Here is a 25,282-nt window from a genome sequence, read left to right as displayed (position 1 = left end):
TAATTGTAACAGCCCAAACAGTGCATTGTATTGATAAGAAAGGAGAAGATAATATTGCTTTGTTAATTAAATCTAGGAATTAAAGAAAATATATGTGATGATGAGAAATTTTTGCCAACAGAAACAGGGAATTGAATGTAGGTGCAAGGCAAATTCTAACAGTGATATTACAAGAGAGAAATGTAAGAATTGTTAACAATGCTTTAAAAAATGTGTTTAATAAATATCTTTGTATTCTGGGGAAATAGGTAAATATTATCATATAGGACAAAGAGTAAATACTTTCCCTTAACAGTGTACTTTAGAGAAATTTAAAAAGCAGTAGTAAAGGTAGGTAATTTGTATCAGTAAGCCAGAATAACTCGCATACAGGTTTTTAAAAGAGCTTTTTGGAACCTCTTTTTGATCTCTAATTATGATTCTCAATAAATCTTGGGAGTTCTAAAGAACTGGAAGAAAGCTAATATAGTGACTATGTTAAAAGAAGGTAAAAGGGATTACCCAGGTGTGCTGGTTTTGCTGGGACAGAGTTAATTTTCTTCACAGTAGCTAGTATGGGGCTAGGTTTTGGATTTGTGCTGGAAACAGTGTTGATAACACAGAGATGTTTTAGTTATTGCTGAGCTGTGCTTACACAGAGTCAAGGCCTTTGCTGCTCCTCACCCCACCCCACCAGCGAGGAGGCTGGGGGTGGGCAAGGAGCTGGGAGGGGACACAGCCGGGACAGCTGACCCCAACTGCCCAAAGGGATATTCCAGACCATAGGACGTCATGCTCAGCATAGAAAGCTGGGGGAAGAAGGGGGGGGGGAGAAATGTTCGGAGTGATGGCGTTTGTCTTCCCAAGTAACCATTAGGCATGATGGAGCCCTGCTTTCCTGGAGATGGCTGAACACCTGCCTGCCCATGGGAAGTGGTGAATGAATTCCTTGTTTTGCTTTGCTTGCATGCGCGGCTTTTGCTTTCCCTATTAAACTGTCCTTATCTCAACCCATGAGTTTTCTCACTTTTACCCTTCTGATTCTCTCCCCCACCCCACTGGGTGGGGGGAGTGAGCAAGCGGCTGTGTGGTGCTTAGTTGCTGGCTGGGGTTAAACCATGACACCAGGTTAATTACATGCCTGTCATCTTGATTGTAATCCTCAGCAAAATATCCGAGTGGCTCATATAGGACTAAATTAATAAAGATTTGAGTATAATTACTCCTCAGAAAAGACATTTCCAGAAAACAGCTCTTGTAATGCTATTGTGGTATCTCTTCTTCATGCAAATGCTTATTTGATAAAAGTAACAACAGTGATGTTATATCCTTAAGCTTTGGTTTGGCATTTGACCTGGTACAGCAAAACATTTTAATTAAAAAAACTAGAAAGATAAAAAAATCAGAACATCACACAGTAAGTGGACTGTGAGGCAGGCCTCAAAACACAGAAGAGGAACAATCGGCAAACACTTGTGTGAGTGATTCAGATCCTCTGGGGATCAGTTTTGTCCGTCTGCTATTCTTTTTTATCAATGATCTTGAAGAAGCTATACTGAATTATCACTAAGTCACATTAGCAGATTATGCAAGAATTGGGGGTGTGGGAAATAATGGAGTGAATTACAAAGTGACTTGGAGCTCTTGGTAAACAAGGTGCACCTAAATATATATATATTTTAATATATTTATATAAATATTTTATTTACATCTTAGATACATATTATATATATTATTTTTAAAATATATATATCAATATGGCCAAATGCAATATCATAATTGTGGACTAAAAAGTATAGGCCATCCTTGCATCTTAAGCACCTTTATTCTTTAATAAAATATGCTACCTGGAAACATATATGGGATTTAGCCTTGATAAGTAGTTTTGAGTTTTTGGCGTGCCACGCTCAAAAGGACTAAAGGTTTGAAAAGATGCCTCATTGACAGCAGAGCCGAGGGACTCCATTTACTCGGTTTAAAGTCAAGACTGTTGAGAGCTCCATGTGCTCACCTGAGCTTAGTCGATGAGTATATATATATATGAAGATATATTCCTGGGGGGCTGCACTACCAATCAGACAAGGTCTTGTGGCTAAAAATGAAATCAAGCAGACTTAAGGTTGTAAATAAGGTACTTTTTAAGAAAAGAATAATAATTTAAGAGAGTGTACTACCCAGCCCCTGGGTTACGCCACGGCGGGCACCAGCCAGCCGGCCCTCCTCCCCTCCGCCCCGCCCGGAGCGTTGGATTAACCGCCCTCCACAGCCCCGGATAACGGTTAGTAACAATCAACAACAACCGGCACCGCCCGCACTCCCTGAGGCTGAGGGGGTTGCGTCCCCGGGGCACCCCATCCCCACCTCCTGCCCCGCGGGGGGCTCCTCCTGCCCGCGGCCCTTTCCGGTCGTCCCCCCCGCCTGCCGCTGCCACATCCTCCGCTGACATCAGCCCGTGCCGCCATATTGGAGGAGAAGCCACCTCCGCCAGCTCGGCCGCCGCAGGGGGGGGACGCCGGCTCCTACCGCCACTGCCTCTACCTCCCCTGCCGCGGCCGGGCCCCGCTCCCCATGACTCCCCCCGGCCGGCCGCTGCCCCGGTGCGGATAGGACGGAGGCAGGAGCGGCTCCCGTCCCTTCTCCTCCTCCCCCTCCCGAGCTGTCGCCAAGCCCCTCTCCCCGTGGCGGGCCTTTGCCCTCCCGCCGCCTTCAGCCATGACTTCCCTGACCCAGCGCAGCTCCGGCCTGGTGCAGCGCCGGACTGAGGCCTCCCGCAGTGCCGCCGCCGACAAGGAGCGGGGGGCGGGGGGCGGCCCGGAGGATGAAGGCCGCCGGGATGAGCCCGGCGATGACGAGAAGGGCGACTCCAAGGAAACGCGGCTCACCCTCATGGAAGAGGTGCTGCTCCTAGGTCTCAAGGACCGTGAGGTGCGGCGGGGCTGGGGCGGGCCGAGGTGAGGGGCGTTGGGCAGAGGGTGGCTGAGGAGTCCCAGTGGTGCTGGGGGCCCTGGGGAGAGGGTGCCTGAGGGGACACCGGTTATTCGGGGGCTTATGGAGGTCGTTGATGGGGAAGGGGAGCCTAAATGGCGCTAGGGTGCGGGTGGGATGGGGGCAAGGACGCTGCTGGGTGAGCGTTGCTGTGGGTTTGGGGCAGAGGCGTTGCTGGGGACGGGGACTGTGATGTTGCTAGGGGTAGGGGCGCATGCTGGAACAGGCTCGGGATTTTGGAGGAGGTGGGGAAGGTGCTTGGATGTTGGGCAAAAGGGAACCTGGCAGAGATTTCGGATCGCCCTTTGGATGCAGGGTTTGCAGAGAGGCTCTAATATTTGTAGCATCTCAAGGAAGGCAGCGTAGGGCTTGGGGGAAGACGGGGACCTGGAGCCTCTGACCACATTGGTGGTTGACTTGGAGGCCTTGGTTAGACCGGTGATATTTATACTCATACTTACCCGTAGCTCTAACATGGGAGACTTGTCTACTCCTATGTATTTTGTCAGACACAACTATATGGTACTTATGGGGTTCTCAGGTGCTTTAGGATGCTTAGCAGCCCTTTTTAATAAGACTGCAGACTAACGCATGTTAAAAATGTCTTAAACTTCGGGGAGACACGTTTGACAGAAATGGGCCTTGAATAATGAGAAGTGTGTCAAAATGAGGAAATGGTGTTATTATGTAATTCTGTGTTTTTACTGAATTTATAGTTTAATTGGGTGTCATGATACTGTGAATAACAGTCATTGAGGAAGGTATACTTCTACCAGTGTGCTGGATTTTTTCTTTCATTTGAAAGAGGTAATCAATATAAAAAGCATGCACACTGCAGAAAGTCAGTCCTGTCAGTTTAGTTTGATGTGATGTATGGTGAAGCATAATATGCCTTTATTTTAGACATGCCTTTATTTTAGACATGCGTTATAATATGAATTTAATTAAGCAACCTGCTTTTTTTTTTTTTTTTGTGATAATTAAACTAATGAAGCCAGTTCATTGATTTGGGTGGAAGTCTCTTAAAACCGTGCGTGTTCATGAGCACAGAATAATGGAGGGGGGAAAGCCGCTCAGTTATATGTTCTTTGACTGTACGTTGCATCTAAAATAAATTTGCTGGTTGATAATGAATAGATTAAAGAGTGGTTTTCCTAGTTAACATTTGTTTTTTAACGCGTGTGGGTATATCTGTATATATACCTGCCTGTCGTGGTTTAACTCCAGCTGGCAACTAAGCACCACGCAGCCGCTCGCTCACTCCCCCCACCCAGTGGGATGGGGGAGAGAATCGAAAAAAAAAAAACCTCGTGGGTTGAGATAAAGACAGTTTAATAGGACAGAAAGGAAGGAAAAATAATGATGATGATGATAATAATGATATGACAATAATAATACTAAAAGAATTAGACTATACAAAACCAGTGATGCACAAGGCAATTGCTCACCACCCGCTGACCGATGCCCGAGCAGCGATCCGCCCCTCCCGGCCAACTCCCCCCAGTTTATATACTGGGCATGAGGTTCCATGGTATGGAACAGCCCTTTGGCCAGTTTGGGTCAGCTGTCCTGGCGGTGTCCCCTCCCAGCTTCTTGTGCCCCTCCAGCCTTCTTGCTGGCTGGGCATGAGAAGCTGAAAAATCCTTGACTTAGGATAAACACTATTTAACACACTGATGTTTTCAGTTGTTGCTATCAACATTATTTTCCTACTAAATCCAAAACACTGCACTATACCAGCTACTGGGAAGAAAATTAACTCTATCCTAGCCGAAACCAAGACACTGCCACAATAACATATTTTATTTCTTTCTCAGATTGCGTATTTTGGGCCATATTCTTGTAATCCCATTTTTTTTCAGATGGACCTTGCCATGGAATCCTAATAAAGTCAGTAGATATTCAGTGTTGTATTCTTCCACCTGTTGAATCTGAAGACTTGTGCGTATGCGCATTTCTCTTTCTACGTACCTGAATAGTTGCAGGAAAGTAAGTTAGGCATGACAAGACAGATATCTGGCAGGATTGCCTAGGAGGTCTTGCACTGAGGAAGGTGGGATAGACTGGGTGATCTTTCAGCCCTTTTTTTCCCCCATGATTGTGTGCTAAATCTTCTGAATTTGTGGGCATTAGGCTGTAAAGATTTCAAGGCAGGGAATGTTCTGTCTGCCTAGAAAGAATATATGGTGCAAGTATTCCTAGTATATCAAAAGTTAATAATTAACGTTGGGCCTAAAAATGCATCAAAATTGTAAATCATCTAACTTTGCTAAGTGCAGCAGTGGTAAACACTGCAGATAATCTAATATTTCTTTGTATGGAAAAAGGAACTAAGTGATTACAGTGGCACAGATATTCATGACTCCCTTGAGATTTTGCAGTTGAGATGTCAGACAAAAAGAATGATAATGTCATCTCTAGGGTAGGGGGCTTATGTGCACAAACTGCAGCATACACCGTGTCTGAGCTTTGTTAGAAATGAATCACTAGGGTTTGTATTTTGGTTTTGTGTCTGCTTGTACCCTTCTCTCTTACACTATGTAAACCACTTTGTCTCCACAGTTTTTCCCCTTTTAAAACTGAAAATAAAACTGTAGATTCATTTTCAAAGATTATTTTGTTGTTGTTGTTGTTCTCTATTGTTCTAATGATAAGTAAGCAAAACTTAGGTACTTTTTGCATCTGGAAATGCTTTTTATAAAGTTTTTACTTCCAATAGAATTGATTTCCCGTGACATTTGTGTGAGATTTTGTCATGACAGCAAGCAGAGAAAAGCAATATAGGGTCTGTAAAGTATAATTGTGAAACTACACGAAGTGTAAGGGAAAGGCAAAGGCAGATATGTGAGCTATAAGCTCAATTGAAAGCCAGTAAATTTAAAGCTGATAACATCCATCCTTTTTATTGCAACAGAATAAAATAATTTAGTGTTGAGTTTAAAATAAATAAATAAAATAAAGGAGTCTGAATTGGCCTAAGAACATGTTTCCCCAAAAATAGCTTCTTTCTCAGAAAAGTCACTGATAACTGCATTGATAACTTAGCTTTGAGGGGTTTTTTGCGTAATGTTATTTCTAATATTAAACGCTTGTGAATATGGCTTAACACTATGTAAATTGTATTAAAAAAAAAGCCTCACATGTAAGGAGCTACCATTTATAATTTTTAAGTGTAGATGGCAGAACCTTTACTCATAGGAGAGAGTTTTTCAGGAAGATTCAGACATTGATGGATTGATGAGTTTAGCGTTTCTAGGAGATTGTTAGATATTTATGTGAATCCTGCTTTCAGGATAGTGCAATGATTGTAACGACCACAGTAAAACTTTTGAGTTGTTGCCTGGTTGTTGCTGCAGTATGGGTTCAGTGATGGGAATGTCCAGCTGCCCTAAAACAAACACAGCACACCTCAATCCCATTCTTAATGCTTGAACACAATTAACTGCATTTGTGCGTGCTTCCTGGACGTGGTCCTTTTTTTTTTTTCTTTTTCTTTTTCTTTCCTGTTTGGCCTAATTAAAATGTAGTTTATGTATGTGGGCTGGTTGCTCTTTTTTCCACCAATGGTTCCTCTTCTGTTTGTATCTTCTGTGTATACACAACTATTTCTGTATTCCAAGGTCAAGATAGGTTTTAAGGACTATGTGCTAAAATATGCACATGCTTGCATAATATGACAGATGCGGTGTCCTTGGAGGAGCAGGTAATATACTGGAACAAAAGGAGCATCACAAGAACACCTACAACTTATTTGGAAACCCTTCAGAAACATGACTGGGAAAGGGAATCATGTTCATCCATTTAGAATAAAGCAATAGCCTGTTGCTATAGGAATAAAAAATACTTACTGAAATAAAATACTTTGCTGTATTAGGTTAAAAATAGTATTGCAGTAGGATAGGTCAAAGCCACAGCAAAAGGGAGGTTATTCTGTAGAACTACTGAAGCATCTGAGGTCATCACTCCCAAAAGAAGGGAGTGATAAATATTAAGTTAGCTTATTTAAAAATGACAGCTAAGAGATGAGTACAGGCCAGTTTGTTCATTACAGCTCTTCCAGACATCTTGTAACTCAGTCCCATAGAAAACTGAGAGGTTGCTAGGTGGCTGTGCTCTATAACTGTCACTCCATTTAAGTTTTTTGTACATGTAGGGGTTTTTATGGTTGGTTTGGTTTTTTTTTTCCTTTTTGGAGTTCTCTCTCAGTACAAGTTGGGAATCTATTAAAATACAGCAATGCACACAGCTGCTCCTGTCCTCTATACAATGTGCCACAACTAAACAAATTGAAGCAGCTATAGAGACACAGCACCTACTTCTGTAGTTCAGATAATTATATTTAGTAAGATTAAAATACATATTTGATCTGTAACTAATTCCTTATTTGCTGAAAGAAAACTCACATAAAATATGCTGAAATAATCGTCATGTACTGCAGTCTGCTGCAACAGTAAATATTTCTGGTTTTATTTACACTTTCATTGGTGAAGACTAAAATGTCATTTGTGAGAGTGAAGTAATGTTAAATCACATTGTTAGGTACAGAAGTTGTCTTGGACCTTTGCTACTCATGTTTGGCTTTCAGAAACTTCATTTATTACTGAAGATTTAGTGTTACAGCATAGCTTTTTGTCCAAATAGTTCATGTGAAGGTCTCCAGCTTATGATACTTTTCATTGTACTGAAATAAGTTATTAGGGAGCTAGTTTGCCTACTTCAGATGTGCTGTTTTGTGTTGATCAGATTAGTGCTAAAATGTAGTTTCTTTATTCTTCTTACAAATCTGAGTAGCTGGATTTGTTACTGAATTTTACATTTTAATCCTAAAGAGATTTTTCTGAAAGGTGAAATAGGAATTTTGAAAACATTCAAAATATGGGTTGCATTTTTCCTGATCTTATGAATTTCACAAAGCCAAATCTTATTATCATGCAGAAGTCTGGGATTTTTTGCCTGTGTAACAAATGATTGAGTTTTCAAAAGCCATCTTCGTATCTTTTTAGTATCTTTTTCTTTTTTTTTTTTTTCCTCCCCCCCCCCCCCAAAGTTTCAGCAACAGCCTGAATGTCAACTCAAAAGCTCCCAAATTTTGCTGGAAAATTTGAGACAAATGAGTGAAACATGAAGAGGCATCTACTGGGAATTCGCATTTCAGTTGAAGAACGATGTATGAATGTGTTGAAACCTTGACAAAGGCGTGCTTTTTCTCAAATCATAGAATCATTTAGGTTGGAAAAGACCCTTAAGATCATCAAGTCCAACCATAAACCTAACACTGCCAAGTCCACCACTAAACCATGTCCCTAAGTGCCACGTCTACGCATCTTTTAAATATCTCCAGGGATGGTGACTCAACCACTTCCCTGAGCAAAATGTTCAGGGCCTAATAACAACAAAGTATGTAATGTCTGTGATGAAAAATTCTTTCTTTCATAGTTGCCTACCTTTTTGGTCCTTTTTTTATTTCATGTCCATACATAAATTACAGGCTAGCAGAAGATAGGAGGTGTGGGAGGAGTACCCAAATTCTGTGTGCTACAAGATGCAGTAAAGTGCCTCTTTACTGTGCTGCTGAGTAAATCCTGCTTTTGGGCTCTTTGGAGGACAACATGCTGATTTGGAAGCAGCACTTTGGATACAAGTTGACTGTGTTGAAATGGTGTTTATATTTCGTGGTTCTGCATGCAGCTAGTGTGGTTATCCCTGCTCTTACAGCATGGCTAATCTGTAATCTATATTATTTATTCATGGATAACTTCGAGTATAGTGTAGTCCCTTCTTTCATGTCAAGCTGTCTAGTGTAGGACAAAGGCAAAAACATTGTTAAAGCCTTTCTAGTGATACTTCTCAGTTTTTCTAAGCGCTCCTAAAAAACAAAGCTGTAACTCTTTTTTCCTCTCCTGTAGCAAGCTGTTTTTATTAAAAATTTTGCATGAAGTATATCTGAGAAAGTATTGCTGTTAATTACTAGAAGAGAAGTAATCATGGAACTGAAAACTAACATTTTACGTTAAAGAAAAAGTGGTATTATTTCAGGTGTTCTTTGATACTAAAGTAGTTCAAGTACTGCAGCATTATCTCAGTTAGTTAAGCTACATGTAATGGGCCTTCTTTGCAATGCTAAATTAACCAGGCTAAGTGTTACAGACAGTATATTCAAGAATGACTTTCCTACTCAAAGAGCAAATAATTACTACAGCACATATTCACTTCTGTGCTGCATTACTGGGGGAATCATAGAATGGTTTGGGTTGGAAGGGACCTTTAAAGGTCATCTAGTCCAACCCCCCTGCCATGGGCAGGGACATCTTCCACTAGATCAGGTTGCTCAGAGCCCTGTCCAACCTGACCTTGAATGTTTCCAGGGATGGGGCATCTCCCACCTCTCTGGGCAACCTGTGCCAGTGTTTCACCACCCTCACAGTAAAGAATTTCTTCCTTATATCTAGTCTGAATCTTCCCTCTTTCAGTCTAAAACCATTACCCCTTGTCCTATTGCTACAGGCCCTACTAAAAAGTCTGTCCCCATCTTTCTTAGAAGCCCCCTTTAAATATTGAAAGGCAGCAATGAGGTCTCCCCAGAGCCTTCTCTTCTCCAGGCTGAACAACCCAAACTCTCTCAGCCTTTCTTCATAGGAGAGGTGTTCCAGCCCTCTGATCGTCTTCATGGCCTCCTCTGGACCTGCTCCAACAGGCCCATGTCTTTCTTGTACTGGGAACCCCAGAGCTGGATGCAGTACACCAGCTGGGGTCTCATGAGAGCAGAGTAGAGGGGCAGAATCTCCTCCCTTGACCTGCTGGTTACGCTTCTTTTGATGCAGCCCAGGATACGGTTGGCTTTCTGGGCTGCGAGTGCAAATTGCCGGCTCATGTCCAGCTTTTCATCCACTGGAAGGATGGGAAGGGGAAGCTAGTCTGGAGTAAATGTGTGGCTCAGTTTCCTCTGCATAGACAACGTTCTCAATCTGTTTTCTCATAACTTTTAGTAAAGAAAGAAAAATATAATAGTCAATTTATCATGTGCCACTTTTAACTGGGTTTTTCCCAGCTTGCAAACAGGTCTTAGATCAATTTCAGTAATTTATTTTCTTTCCTTTCAGAAATATTCATAAAATGTTACTGCAGAATGATTTCACATACACATTTCAGATGTAAAAATTACAAGGTTACACATAAAATAGTGCACAACTGTTCTCTTCCTCTAAGTGCATCGTATGTAAGCCTGGATGAGTAGGAGCACATAGATGTGTGGTACTATGACTAAGCTGTTAGTCTGAGTGCAGACCACTATTATGCATGTCAAGTCTTCCCCACCTCCCCCAGCATGTCCTGGCCATGCTCCCTCCCAGCTTCTTGCACACCTGCTTGCTGGCAGAGCATGGGAAACTGGAAAGTCCTTGGCTTGAGATAAGCGCTCCTTAGCAACAACTAAACCATCAGCGTGTTATCAACATCATTCTCACCCTAAATCCAAAACCCAGCACTGTAGCAGCTACTAAGAAGAGAATTAACTCTGTCCCAGCCGAAACCAGGATACAGTGAGAGACCTGTTCACAAAAGAACAAACTGAAAGGAAACTAGGGGAAGTTTAGACAGAGAGGAATTCCTATCTGTTATACATGCTTTTTTTTTTTTTTTTTTTTTTTAAAACACCCAAAACATTACTCTGGAAATCCATCCACATTAATGATGTGATGCAAATCCCTCAAATGAAACATTGTACAGCTCCCCAGTTTGAAATAACACAGTGCTTTACATAGTGTTTTAAATTGTGACAACTGTAGAAGAAAAGGTAGGAGAGAGGGATAGTTGTTGTATTTGGGGGCAGATACAGTATATTTATAAGCCCAGAGGAGGGAATTGTAGTTTTAATGTGGCCTAGTTAGTCAAAGTCAGTGAAACTTCCACCTATTCTTTAGTCAGCCAATATTAGACCTGCTTTGTCTGCATTAGAAGGACATACCAGATTTGGGTTTTCTTACTTTTTTTAAGAGGAGTGTACTGGATCTGGCTGGGGTAGAGTTAATTTTCTTCATAGCAGCCAGTATGGTGCTAGGTTTTAGATTTTTAGATTTTTTTTTATTATTATTATTTTTTAAACCAAAACAATGTTAATAACACAAAACAGTGTTGATAACACACCCATGTTTTAACTGTTGCTGAACAGTGTTTGCACAGTGTCAAGGCCGCCTCTGTTTCTCACTCTGCCTGCCCCCAGTGAGTAGGCTCAAGGTTTGCAAGAAGCCGAGAGGAAGGACAGCCAGGACAGCTGACCCCAACTGACCAAAGGGATATATGCTGTATAGTGTCATGGTCGGCAATAAAAAGGGAGGGGAGGGGGGAGTTGGTAGGTGGTCATTGCTTGGGGACTGGCTGGGCATCGGTCTGCGTGTGGGAGGTGGTGAGTGAATGTCTTTGCATCACATGTTTTTTTGTTTTGTTTTTTTCACTTTTGTTCTTCCTATTCTCTCCCTCCATCTTGCTGAGGGGGATTGGAGGAGCAGTTGCGTGGGACTTAGCTGCCAGCCAGGGTCAACCCACCACTAGGAGACACTAAATGTGTGCAAGGTTTGTGTTGTAAGCTTCTGGTTGTTGTATCTAGGCAGGATGTGAGCTATTTTTCTGATCCTGCTCTATTTGCTTACTGCTGTGGGAGGCCTTGGTTTTTTTTTTTTTTTTTTGAGTGAAATATCTGATGTGGAGGATTTAAGCACCAGTTCTAATTAAACATTTCTTTCAAATAAATGTCAGATTTTATGCTCAGTGAAAATAGCTGGTAGTGTAGAAATCAATTTGCAGGTTATGGAACAAATTAACTACATCTTTTATTTTGCACTAAGTATGGAGAATAGAGATTGGACCCTGATGGAAGGTGTCTTTGCAAGAACCACACAAATATTTGAAGTCATGATCTGCACATGTATACACTTAATCATGGTGAAAGTTAGGCTTCTAAGTTTGTCTTTTCATTCCTAAATGAACAGTCAGACTCTTAAGTATTGATTTGTTCAGGGGTCTCTTAAGGATTCAGCATTGTGAATGTGTTAGTTGCCTCCTCTTCAGCAAAGTTATGTTTTTTATTAACTTCATTTTAGTGAAGAGATGTGTCTCTGTAATGTATGCCTGTATACATGCTTGAAAAGCTGGACAATAGCATTTGGCTTGTGGTGGGTTGACCTTGACTGGCCGCCAGGTGCCCACCAAAGCCGCTCTATCACTCCCCCTCCTCAGCTGGACAGGGGAGAAAAATAAAACGAAAGGCTCGTGGGTCGAGATAAGGACAGGGAGATCACTCACCAATTACCGTCACGGGCAAAACAGACTCGACTTGGGGAAATTAATTTAATTTATTGCTAGTCAAATTAGAGCAGGATAATGAGAAATAAAACCAAATCTTAAAACACCTTCCTCCCACCCCTCCCTTCTTCCTGGGCTCAACTTCACTCCCAACTTCTCTACCTCCTCCCCCCAAGCGGTGCAAGGGGATGAGGAATGGGGGTTGTGGTCAGTTCATCACACGTTGTCTCTGCTGCTCCTTCCTCCTCACGCTCTTCCCCTGCTCCAGCGTGGGGTCCCTCCCACGGGAGACAGTCCTCCACGAACTTCTCCAACGTGAGTCCTTCCCACGGGCTGCAGTTCTTTACGAACTGCTCCAGCATGGGTCCCATCCACGGGGTGCAGTCCTTCAGGAACAGACTGCTCCAGCGTGGGTCCCCCGCGGGGTCACAAGTCCTGCCAGCAAACCTGCTTCAGCGTGGGCTCCTCTCTCCATGGGGTCACAGGTCCTGCCAGGAGCCTGCTCCAGCGCGGGCTCTCAGCTTCCTTCGGGCACATCCCCCTGCTCCGGCGTGGGGTCCTCCCCGGGCTGCAGGTGGATATCTGCTCCACCTTGGACCTCCATGGGCTGCAGGGGGACAGCCTGCCTCACCATGGTCTTCCTCACGGGCTGCAGGGGAATCTCTGCTCCAGCGCCTGGAGCACCTCCTCCCCCTCCTTCCCTGACCTTGGTGTCTGCAGAGTTGTTCCTCTCACATCTTCTCACTCCTCTCTCCCAGCTGCTGTTGTGCAGGTTTTTTCCCCCCTTCTTAAATCTGTTATCCCAGAGGCGCTACCACCGTCGCTGATTGGCTTGGCCTTGGCCAGAAGTGGATCTGTCTTGGAGCCGGCTGGCATTGGCTCTGTTGGACATAGGGAAAGCTTCTGGCATCTTCTCACAGAAGCCACCCCTGTAGCCCCCCCCACTGCCAAAACCTTGCCACGCAAACCCAATACAGTGCTTTCAGTAGTTGACAGCAGTTGCTGTTTGTTATTTATTCTTAAATGCAGTGACAGGTTAATCAAATACCTGACAAGTTTCTTGTCAACAATATTGCGCTTTGTAGAATATGTATGATTGCTTACCTAAAGTATTTCTAGCGTTTGGCTGTCAGAACACTTCAGAGATTTTCCTCGCTAATTTACCTTATGTTTATAACTAGACTACAATTTATGTTCCAGTAAAATGGTTAATGATTTAAATTGCATCAAAAGAGGAAATCAAGAGGGACTGCAGTCAGCCATCAAAGTCCCCACATTGTAGTATTCCAATAATAAACATTTCTGCACTCTGGCTTGCTTTTCTTTTTTAAACCAGGTACTAATTTTCAAAAGTTCTGTAGGTCAGGATGTATCATTAGATGTTCCTGCAACCTGGGTTGAGAAGGTGATGGTTTACTTGAAAGGTAAGATTTGCAGCAAAGAGCTAGCTAGGTATAGGTTGACATAGACCCTTAATCTAGTATGAAGAGGAATCCAGTTTATTTTAATTGCAAATGAAATATCCAGACTTTGAAGTTTGAATATTTTTCCTTTTGACATGTGAGAAAATCCAATGTATTCCTCTAGCAGGTGTCTTGAATATTTTGAACATTCACAAATTCTGGGCATGTTGTTTTTGTCTTTCTATTATTATTTTTTAGGGATGACTGCATAGAGGGATGAATGTCTCCTTAAATTATTTTGTCTTCAGAAAAGCATTTTTATTTTTTGCAATTATATAGATAGATAGAACTGTATTTCTTTTATTGGATCTGAAATACCTTTGTACCCATTTAAGAGCTACCTGAAAAATGAATCTCTCAGTTTGGGTTATTTTATTTATACACGCACGCACGCACACACACACACGTGCACGTGCACCTGCCTTCTATGAATGCATTCCTGTCAGGTGAAGCTGGGTCATGCCTTTCACCAAATATGTTTTAAAACAGATTGGTCCGGAGAAGCAGTGAAATTCAAAATCCGTCAGACAGTAGATGTGAGAACAATTCTATAAGAAAAATGGAGGGTTTGTATTTTTATAATCTTCTAGATAATAATAAATTTTATTGAATATTATTGCTGTCAAAACCAAAAATCAATTTTGCATTTCAGGGATGCTTGTTGTCTTAGAACCTAAACATGAGAAAAAAATTTTGAGCATGTTCTCATCTTACTGTCGTTCTTGTATTCCAGAATTGTGGAGGCTTTGGTTCTTCTCTCTTGTCTTATAGGTCCATAGAGGAGAGAAGGGATTGAAACTATTAATGAAGAATTATTTAAGCAAGACCCTAACCCTGAACATTATATTTTCAGCTGCGTATGAATGGGTTGGGGTAAGACCACGCAGTTCCTTGTCAAAGGAAATTGATTTGGGTCTGGCCAGAGAATACTGCCACAGAAGCTGAATTTGGGTTTGTGTTTTAATCTGTCTGGCATTGTGCAGTACTGTAGTGTCTGGGAGTATAAGATTTTCTTAGAGGTAATAAATCTATAGTTATTAGACTTATAGATTAATATATGTGTATTGAATGTATATTGGAAAGTAACAGAGAATCTCTAAGTTATTAAAGCACATGCATAATTTGACCATGTCAGCTTTTCTTGTTTGAGACTTATTCACTGTCAGCTGCAGCTTCTGTGCTGTGGTTACGCTCATCTTCAGGTAGATAAAATTACAATAACCTGCATTGGAAAGAAAAGAACAGATCTTTTTGATCCCCTGAAGGTGAAAATGGATCAATTCATATAATAAGATACCTGTGGTGAGAGCAGCCTAATTTTACCTTGAGGGTTCAAATAATTTTGGACGTTCCAACCTGTCTTCGATGAATGTCGCAATGAAGCTTTTCTTTTTTCTCCTCTTCCATCATTATTTTCTATTGTTTGCATTTTTCCCCAACTTCTTATGAGTATGTTTAGTTATGCTGGTAAAAAGACTTTTAATTGGTTCTCACTGGAGTTTAGGGTGCTTTATATGTTTACAGTCTCTTTAAGGTTACTTGAATAGCTGAATCAGAGCTTTATAGAAATCTGTATAAGGACCTAGTTAAGGAGGAACAAATGCTGGTTGGCTGTATAACAGGATCTAAGGGCTTCAAATTATTAGAATAAATATGCAGTTAGTTCTCCTAGTATTGACCAGCTTTTCTGTTTGTCATTGAGAACTTGGAAAAGTTTGTAGGTTGTTTTTTGGGGTTTTTTTGGAGGTGTTTTGTTTTTTTTTTATTTTGTGTTCATTTTTACAAGACCTGTTTGCTTATTTTTATGTTGAGAAGCTTCTTGCTGGAAGAATAAACTTAAGTAAACTTTTTAAAAGTGTACCTTATTTCTAATATAAGAATTTCCTGCTCTGAAAAAGAATGTGGTTGAAGTTTTTAGGATTGACTTGAAGTCAGGTATCAGATTTGTTGGACAAAGACTTTATAAAATATGCTTAATATTAAATTAAGCATATATAGCATCAATCTTGCTGACTTCCACTCCCTTCAAGAGATTCAGAAATTGTTTTAGTTATTCCTTATAGAATGATGATGTTCCTAAATAAAATACTAGCTTTTAAGAGTTTTTCTTATCTAAAGAATCCATAAACTTATTACAGTAACTCAGTTATTGACTTTGATCTGCCTGAGATGTCTGCTTATAGTTACATTATCACAAAGAAGAGATTTACTTACCTACAACAATAGCAGGCAATTTTTCTTTCTTTTTAATCAGCAATTTTACTTTCAGCTAAAAGGATAGGAACCACAGAATCGTGTAAAGGTGTCAGAAGCTGACGTTCACTTATTCTTTGTCCTCTCCTACTCCTGTCTGCTAGCACCTCCATTTAATTGTATGACTTGACGTGAATATCCAAGAGGACGTAGTGTTTCTGTTGTAGAAGAATACTGATGATAGATGAATTTGGAATTCATTAAATGAAGCTTTTGGGTCAACAGAAAGGATTGAAATTCTATGCTAAAACATAATTTATAATAAACCAGGTACTTTCATTATCCTTTATTTATACATACTGTTTTTACTTTGTATTTTATCTCTTTGGATTTGGGAACAGTTTTAAGGAGATGTGTTATAGAAGTTCTTCAGGTGATTCCAGCTGCTTTCAAAAAATCAAAATAATATTAGTAATTGTAGAGAGACTACGTAAAGGAAACAGTATATTAAGATGGTTCTCGTCTTTTTTGGGAATATGATAGCCCTATGCTCCTCAGTCTGCTAGTAGTCTTCATTAAAATCAAAATACATAAAACAGTGTTTGTCATAAACAATCATAGCTGTGAAGCAGATTACAGTTGTAAAGTTGCTTGCAACAGATTGTTATGTTGGAGTGTCATGGTTTAACACCAGCCAGCAGCTAAGCACCACACAGCCACTTCCCCCTCCCCCCTCCCAGTGGGGTGGGGAGGAAAGAAAAAAGTAAAACTCGTGGGTTGAGATAAGAACAGTTTAATAACTAAAGTAAAATAAAATACACTACTAACTAAGAATAATAATAATAATATAATAATAATAAATTGTAATGAAAAGGAATATAACAAAAAAAAAGAAATAACACCCAAGAAAAGACAAGTGATGTACAATGCAATTGCTCACCACCCGCTGACCGATGCCCGAGCAGCGATCCGCCCCTCCCGGCCAACTCCCCCCAGTTTATATACTGGGCATGAGGTTCCATGGTATGGAATAGCCCTTTGGCTAGTTGGGGTCAGCTGCCCTGGCCATGCTCCCTCCCAGCTTCTTGCACACCTGCTTGCTGGCAGAGCATGGGAAACTGGAAAGTCCTTGGCTGAAGATAAGTGCTACTTAGCAACAACTAAACCATCAGCGTGTTATCAACATCATTCTCACCCTAAATCCAAAACCCAGCACTGTACCAGCTACTAAGAAGAGAGTTAACTCTGTCCCAGCCGAAACCAGGACAATATCCACCCCTTATTCTATACCATTTACGTCATGCCCAGATCCCACACTTTCCGATACATTTCCAATTAATCACCACCACTTTTCCTGTCTTCTAATATATACACACAGATATCATTCCCGCGGTCTATGGGCCATCTCTATCCAATGTCTGTTGAGTTCATTCAGTCCATGACTTTGGGCTCCATCTGTCATAACAGTCTGTCTGGGCAGGAGGGATGGTGCAAAGTCCGCTCAGTCGGCAGAGCAGGATCGGGCTTCGGTGTGGTGCGGCGGGCGGGTGACATTGGGCGCAGCAGGAGGATGGTGTGTGGTGTTGGATTGTTGCATGCTGCAGTCAGTCCTGGTTCCATCACTACTGCGCTTCGCTCGGTTTTATCAAAGTTCATCCTTCATTAATTTGGGTGATTCTTCCTGTAATACCATTGATATAGCAACTATAGCAGTGACGACACACGGTGGCAGGGTTATTTAGCAATCAACATCATACCATTTAATCTATTGGCTGTTCTCACCTAAAACCAAATCCCCTTGAGGCACACATCGGACTTCCCCATCCTTCCGCATCACCCACCAAGTGCACCCAGGCCCTTGAGCAAAAGCGATCCCACGAATGGGTTTGCCTTTGCCTGAGGCAGGAGTGACCCAGACTGTTTTCCCTAGCATATTTTTCATGTGCGCCACAGGGACGTTATCCCCTTCTACAGCCCGTAAAAGTTCTGATTGGGCGGGCCAGCCCGATTGGCAGATCCTCTAGTGTTGACTAACCAGGGGGCCTTTGCTAGATGTGTGTCCCAATGTCTGAAGGTCCCAGCCCCCATTGCTCTCAATGTAGTCTTTAACAACCCATTGTATCGCTCGATTTTCCCGGAGGCATGACAGGGGATGTGATATACCCACTCAGTGCCGTGCTCTTTGGCCCAGGTGTCTATGAGGTGGTTTCGGAAATGAGTCCCCTTGTCTGACTCGATCCTTTCTGGGGTGCCATGTCGCCATAAGACTTGCTTCTCAAGGCCCAGGATAGCGTTCCGGGCGGTGGCATGGGGCACGGGATATGTTCCCAGCCAGCCGGTGGTTGCTTGTCATATAGGACTCCATACAGCCGCCTTCCACCTCCGATGCTTTCCCACAATGCGACAGGACCCATCAGTGAACAGGGCATATTGCCTCTCACTTTCTGGCAGTTTATTATACAGTGGGGCCTCTTCAGCACGCGTCACCTCCTCCTCTGGCGATATTCCAACATCTTTGCCTTCTGGCCAGTCCGTGATCACTTCCAAAATTCCCGGGCGCCTGGGGTTTCCTGGTCGACTTCGTTGTGTGATCAGTGCAACCCACTTACTCCAGGTGGCATCAGTTGCATGATGTGTAGAAGGGAACCTTCCCTTTGAACACCCAGCCCAGCACCGGCAGTCGGGGTGCTAACAGGAGCTGTGCTTCAGTACCAACCGCTTCCGAGGCAGCTCGAACTCCTTCATATGCTGCCAGTATCTCCTTTTCAGTTGGAGTATAGCGGGCCTCAGATCCCCGATATCCCCGACTCCAAAACCCTAGGGGTCGGCCTCGGGTCTCCCCGGGTGCTTTCTGCCAGAGACTCCAGGTAGGGCCATTCTCCCCGGCTGCGGTGTAGAGCACATTTTTCTCATCTGGTCCTGCCCGGACCGGCCCAAGGGCTACTGCATGAACTGTCTCCCGTTTAATCTGTTCAAAGGCTTGTTGTTGCTCAGGGCCCCATTTGAAATCGTTCCTCTTCCGGGTCACTTGATAGAGAGGGCTTACAATCAGACTGTAATTTGGAATGTGCATTCTCCAAAAACCCACAACCCCTAAGAAAGCTTGCGTTTCCTGTTTACTAGTCGGTGGAGACGTAGCTGCTATTTTGTTGATCACATCCATTGGGATGTGACGACGTCCATCTTGCCATTTCATTCCTAAAAACTGGATCTCCTGTGCGGGTCCCTTCACCTTACTCTGTTTTATGGCAAAACCGGCTTTCAGAAGGATTTGGATTATTTTCTCCCCTTTCTCAAAAACGTCTTCTGCTGTGTTGCCCCACACGATGATGTCATCAATGTACTGCAGGTGTTCCGGAGCTTCACCCTGTTCCAGTGCAGTCTGGATCAGTCCATGGCAAATGGTGGGGCTGTGTTTCCACCCCTGGGGCGGTCGATTCCAGGTGTACTGGACGCCCCTCCAAGCGAAAGCAAACTGCGGCCGGCACTCTGCTGCCAAAGGGATTGAGAAAAATGCATTAGCGATATCAGTTGTGGCGTACCACTTGGCTGCCTTTGACTCCAGTTCGTATTGAAGTTCCAGCATGCCTGGCACGGCCGCACTCAGCGGCGGCGTGACTTCATTCAGGCCACGATAGCCTACTGTTAGTCTCCGCTCTCCGTTAGACTTTCGCACTGGCCAAATGGGGCTGTTAAAGGGTGAGCGAGTCCTGCTGATCACCCCTTGGCTCTCCAGTCGACGAATCAGCGTATGGATGGGAATCAGGGAGTCTCGGCTGGTGCGATATTGCCGCCGGTGCACCGCTGTGGTAGCGATTGGCACCCGTTGTTCTTCGACCCTCAGCAACCCCACAACCGAAGGGTCCTCCGAGAGACCGGGCAAGGTGGACAACTGTTCAATTGCCTCTGTCTCCAAGGCAGCTATACCAAAGGCCCGCCGGTACCCCGTTGGGTCCTTGAAATGCCCTCTCCTGAGATAATCTATGCCAAGGATGCATGGGGCCTCTGGGCCAGTCACAATGGGGTGTTTCTGCCACTCATTCCCAGTTAGGCTTATTTCAGCCTCCAATACAGTGAGCTGTTGGGATCCCCCTGAAACTGAAAAGTCCTTGGCTTAAGATAAGTGCTCCTTAGCAACAACTAAACCATCAGCGTGTTATCAACATCATTCTCACACTAAATCCAAAACCCAGCACTGTACCAGCTACTAAGAAGAAAATTAACTCTATCCCAGCCGAAACCTGGAGAGCATGACATCAATATGGTATCGAATATGTCTTTGGCTAGTTCCGGTCAGCTGTCCTGGCTGTGCCCTCTCCCAGCTTCCTGTGAAAATTAACCTTATCCCAGCTGAACCCAGGACAACTGTTCATTAGCTTTCAGACAGACCACGTTCTCATCTAGTTGACTACAGAAATGCTACTGTAGCATCAAGAGAGACAGCAGCAATGTGCTGTGATGGGGTGAAAAAATAAATACTTTGTCTTCAGCAGCAGTTCGTGCTTTGTTGGACTGCATTCTCGGGTTTCGCCCTCAAATGGCTAAAAATGGAGACATGGGGGAGGGCATACCTTCTCAATTTACATGGTTTTGTGCAAGGTTAAAATGAGATGCTGTGACATTGATTTGAAAGGTCAGTAAAACTGAAATGAGTCTCTCGAAGGAAGAATAGTTGAAGTGGTGTGCAGAAAGTAGTGGTTCAAAAGAGATGCTTATGCTGGGAAAGTAATTAAACACTGGGATGTCATTTTGTCCTCAGTTTCTTTTCCTGCTTTTTTCCCCCCAGTGTTTCTCTCTGCCACTTTAAGTACCTCTAAGAAAAGATACCTGAATTTATGTATATACAAAAAATGAGTCTTTTTCTCAGTATTGAGATAACTACTCAAAGCAAGCATTCAGGTATTCTTGCTTCATGACACATGCTGTGTAAACATTAGAAGTAAGCAGGCTCTTTGCCAATTGTGCTATGCAAGATGAAAATCAGTCTCACACATATAATTTATACCAGCAGACTACTCAATTTGCTTTGCCTAATCCTACAAATGACCTAAACTGACTTTCAAAGTTCTTCCAAGTTCCATATTTGCTTTAGTTAGTCCATTTCAGGCTATACATCTGTTGACAACTATTTCTTCTCATTCTCATCTTAAAAGTAGAACTGAACCTTGTATGTTTTACAGGTCTCCAAGTTGTATTTTTATTATGCTGGTATGTAAATTTTGTGAGGGTGATTAATGCAATCTGGAGATAATTGCCCTCAATAACTTTCCATGATGCCAGTAAGCACAGAATATTTTCCAGTATGTTTGTCATCTGTGATTTCTGAGAACATACCATAAAAATAGTCTGCCACATAACAGAAAGAATAGATGGCAAGGAAGAAACCATTGTTTGGGAAAGCTAGATAGTTGTTTATGTATAAACAAAACAATAGTTTTATGTCTCAGAGGTTTTATATTGCTACCATCGACACAGTATTTGAATTCCATCCATGCAGAAGTAATAAAAGTAATAGCAAACTCCAGCAGAGTTCAGGAAGTCTAGTTTTTCTGTCTTTCAGCATCCGCATCCAAATAGAGCTGGCTGAAATTTTTCCTCTGAAATATTCTTCTAATGGAAAACAGGCTACCTGTAAATTCAGAATTTACTGTGCTAAAGTGAAAGCTTTCTCTAACCTAGATTATGCCTCCTAGCTGAGAAACCCTGAAGTTAGGGGTTTCATGTCATCTTGATAGACTGTCAGATATATTGCCTCAGAGCTAGGACTTTAAGACTCCTCAGGAGCTGTAATTGTTGTCTATCTTGGCTTTCTGTTACTTTCCAGGTTGGCCAGCTCCCCTTCTGATGGGGCTACCATGGCTAAAAAGGGTTAAAACATTTTATTTCTGCTGTCTCTAAATGAAGTTTCAGAAATTGCATTCTTTACTAAATTTTTGAAGTCTTTTTGTTTGTGTCTTTCATAAAAGAAGAATTTGGAATTTCCTGAGAACAGGAATTCAGGGTTTCAGGTAACTGGTGATTTTTCTCCTTCAGAAGGTTCCCCTTTGTTTGGTTTATTTCAGTTTGGTTACAATAGATCTTTTGTTTTGCTTTTAAGTAGAGGGTGCTAGGTGAGGATTTAAGGAGTACTATTAAGTCTGAATATAAAATGAAAAGGCATTTAGAAAGAGAAGTTTAGACTGGGCAGTGTTACATGCATTATCCCAGAGAAGCTCTGCTGTTGTGGTTCTTCATAAATGTAAATTGAGTCTGAGTCAGGGCCAAGACTTTGACCTAACGCTGACCTCTGATACTGAATATGAGTCTGTGTGGATCTGAGGATGGGCCTGAGGAGCCTGTTGTTGCTAAAATAAATAAATATTTTCTTTTATTTTATGGTGAGCAGGCTATTGTAACCGTCAATTATCTTCACAGACTATTACATGGCTTTATGATGCTTTTTTAAAAGACTTATAAAGCTGATTTCTATTTGCCATGGCTCTGTGGTCTGCAAAGTAATCTATAATAGCTTGAGACTCACTGGGTTAGATCAGGGAATGTGTTGGCAGCCACAGTCTACCTTGTGCTGTAGAAAGTTCTGTAAACAGGTGGCCTTAACCAAGTAAGTTAAACACATAATTTTTTTTATTACTATGTGTGTATCTTGAGCCTCAGGGTTAGAACTCTGCAAGTGCTTCTTTTCTTTTCCTTTCTTTTGAATCAGAGATTTTCACAGATTTTTCACTCTTCCCCACCCTTTTCTGGTCTGTGCCAGGTATAGTAGAACTGCTGCTCTCCTATTAGGAGTTAACTGAAAATTAGAGAGAGAATGTATATTTCTTTAGTGGGAAGAGATTTTTACTAACTCTTACGGGTAAAACAAAGAAAGTATTCTGAAGTAAAACATTACATGGTCTCATATAAGTATTTCGTCCTCATTTTTATGAAGGAAGTTTTTTTTTTTTTTAACCTTCACTCTGTAATCCATTAAAGAGACTTTCTCAGTATTTTGAGGTGTGTAATGTGAAATGTGAAATGGCATCTGCAATTTAATTGTATTTTTTGCACTGGTACTGCTGGGTGGCTTTAATTTGCACTTGGAATAGAGAAAATACCAAACTTTTTTTTTTTTTTTTTTTTTTTTTTAATAGAACTAGCTTGACAATTGCCTGGAAGCTGAGTAGAACAATGTAAGAGGTAACTGAATGACTGCTCCATGAAGGTTGGCTGTTTTGTGCTTAAGTGAAATGATTTTGAAGTTTCATGCAAGTTCTTAAAGCAGCATCGATTGTGTAGAAATTGCTAACACACTTGGCACTGATCTTTGCCAAATACCTTCAGGCAGTCTGGTCATGTTAGAATCTTCTCATTCTGATTGTTTACATACTTAGTAAATTATAGTGGTCATTACTGCAGTGCCTTTTGGGATCAGAGATGGAGAAAGTGTTGTCTTATCTGTCTTTTAAAAAACATTTTTACAAATAATCTTTGATTTATGAAATCTCTTGAGTAACATGGATTTTAAATATCCAGAAATTTAAATTTTGAGTGTCTTGAAAAATTGGAAATCAACGTGTTCTGTAGAAGTGTACTTTAATACTTCTACAATAGCTCTTATTCTGTAATACTTAGTACTGAGTGCTTCAACAAAATATTTGAATAGCCACCAAATTAAGAATGCTATGGTGTTGTCAGAGCTAATGTGTACGTGTTTTCTCTATATGTAGTTTGCCCATCTTGCTATGGCTTTATTATAGCATAAACAGATGATCCCACTAGGTTTTTCACAGCTGGGGTGATAAATGTTTGAGCTGTTGAATGACATTAGTTCTTTATCTATGCAGGAGTTCTCATAATTTCTAGCAATCCTTATAAACACTTTTTTTGCAAGTCCTAGGACCCTATTCCATTCTAAGTATAGCTTTGTGAAGTTTGAGAGTTAGGGATCTTAGAGGCAAACTGGGAAAGGACATTGTTAGGGAATAATGTAAGTTAAAGTTTTAAGGGACATTGGTAGGGCATTTCCATTCAGGGTCTCTTCCCTGTCCCTTCCTTTCCTGTGGGCTATGTGTATGAACCCTGCCTCCTGTTGCACTCTGCATGCCAGCATCTGTAGGAGACTGGGTCCTAGTATATGTTTACACTGTTTTGTATGCAGATCTGAGCTGGGGTATTCCTATAGTAAGTAGGAAGAAGCTGCAAGAGCTTGCACTTTGCTCAGCAAAACTAGACCCAGCATATCGGTAACGCTTACTTGCTTGTATGTATGCTAATATAATCATGTGGCTTTTCCCCCCTCTTGGAGCAGAGACAAGAATAAGATGGCTGCTCACTATATATAGTGTACATACTTTGCTATCTTGTCCGCACCATTTGTGTGAACAGGTCTAAGGAAATCCATGAGGGTCACAGAAATTCAGATCTTTATAGATCTGGAAGTGAAAAGTTAATGTATTACATGTCACGGTAAAATGAGGTGGGGAAGGGGGCTGCAGTAGGAGAGAGTGTGTCACAGTTTGGTGGTGGGGAAGTGCAGCTGAAGAGGCAAGGTAAAAGCAGGGAGTGGAAGATAAGGTAGGTTCGGTAACACTGAGGCACAGGGCCATCGTTAGGAGATGGACAGTATTTAATAAGTGAGAGTTTCAAGTGATTAACGGATAACTGAACAGGAAGACATGTGTGAGCTTGGGAATTGGGTAAGGGGCATGGGAAGAGGAGAAAGTGAATAAATGCTACAAGAGGTGGTGGGAGAGAAATAGTCTAATGAACATGGATTTTGGATAACTTATTCTTTAAGCAGAAAGAGGATCTTAGTCTTAGCTCTGTGCTTTGCCATACCTGAGTGGAAAGTCTGAGCTTTCAAAGTTAATATGGTAACAATTTTCTGTTATAAACTTTATTTTCATTTCCCTTTATGCTTGTCTAGCAAAACTAGTTTTTACTTGAAAATTTCTAGGTCAGCTCTGACAAAAAATGCTTTTGTGCTGTCTTTGTGTAAATAAACATGACAGTTGTAAACATTCTTTTGATCTTTGAATCAATGTAGATTTAAAATTTTGTATTGCGAGCTATTCATAGCTTAAAGTGCTATTCTAGTGTGATTGCTGTCAGATAAAAATAATTCCCTGCTTAGCAACTTTAATGAAATAAGTATTTAATTGAGTTAGGATGTTTATAAAATTATAAAAAACTTGTAGGAAGACAGATAAAGCAAAAATATTTGGTGGTGTATTTGTGAGAATACTAGTGCTATTTAAGAGCATTAAATAGTGGAATGACTTGCATCTATAAATAGTGATCTTTGATCTTCAATCTAAGTGTTTTGAGACTGTTAGGTATTTGGAATATAATATGAGAACAGTGTTAAAAGTTCAAACCAAATCCTT

General features: G+C 41.7%; 1 protein-coding gene across 1 annotated transcript in view; it reads left to right on the top strand.

The window, feature by feature from the left end:
- Positions 1-2,633: 2,633 nt before the first annotated feature.
- LOC127028985 (Golgi phosphoprotein 3-like) overlaps positions 2,634-25,282 on the top strand; it is a 43,274-nt gene continuing 20,625 nt past the window's right edge. Inside the window, exon 1 of the mRNA XM_050914666.1 lies at positions 2,634-2,904. Coding sequence (XP_050770623.1) covers positions 2,692-2,904 — 213 coding nt within the window. The 5' untranslated portion in view covers positions 2,634-2,691. The remainder of the gene's footprint in view (positions 2,905-25,282) is intronic.

The sequence above is a fragment of the Gymnogyps californianus genome, unplaced genomic scaffold (genome assembly GCF_018139145.2).
Source record: "Gymnogyps californianus isolate 813 unplaced genomic scaffold, ASM1813914v2 HiC_scaffold_54, whole genome shotgun sequence".
Lineage (NCBI taxonomy): Eukaryota > Metazoa > Chordata > Aves > Accipitriformes > Cathartidae > Gymnogyps > Gymnogyps californianus.
The sequence above is the reverse complement of the archived record's forward strand: the minus strand, read 5'-3'. Positions and strand labels throughout refer to the sequence as shown.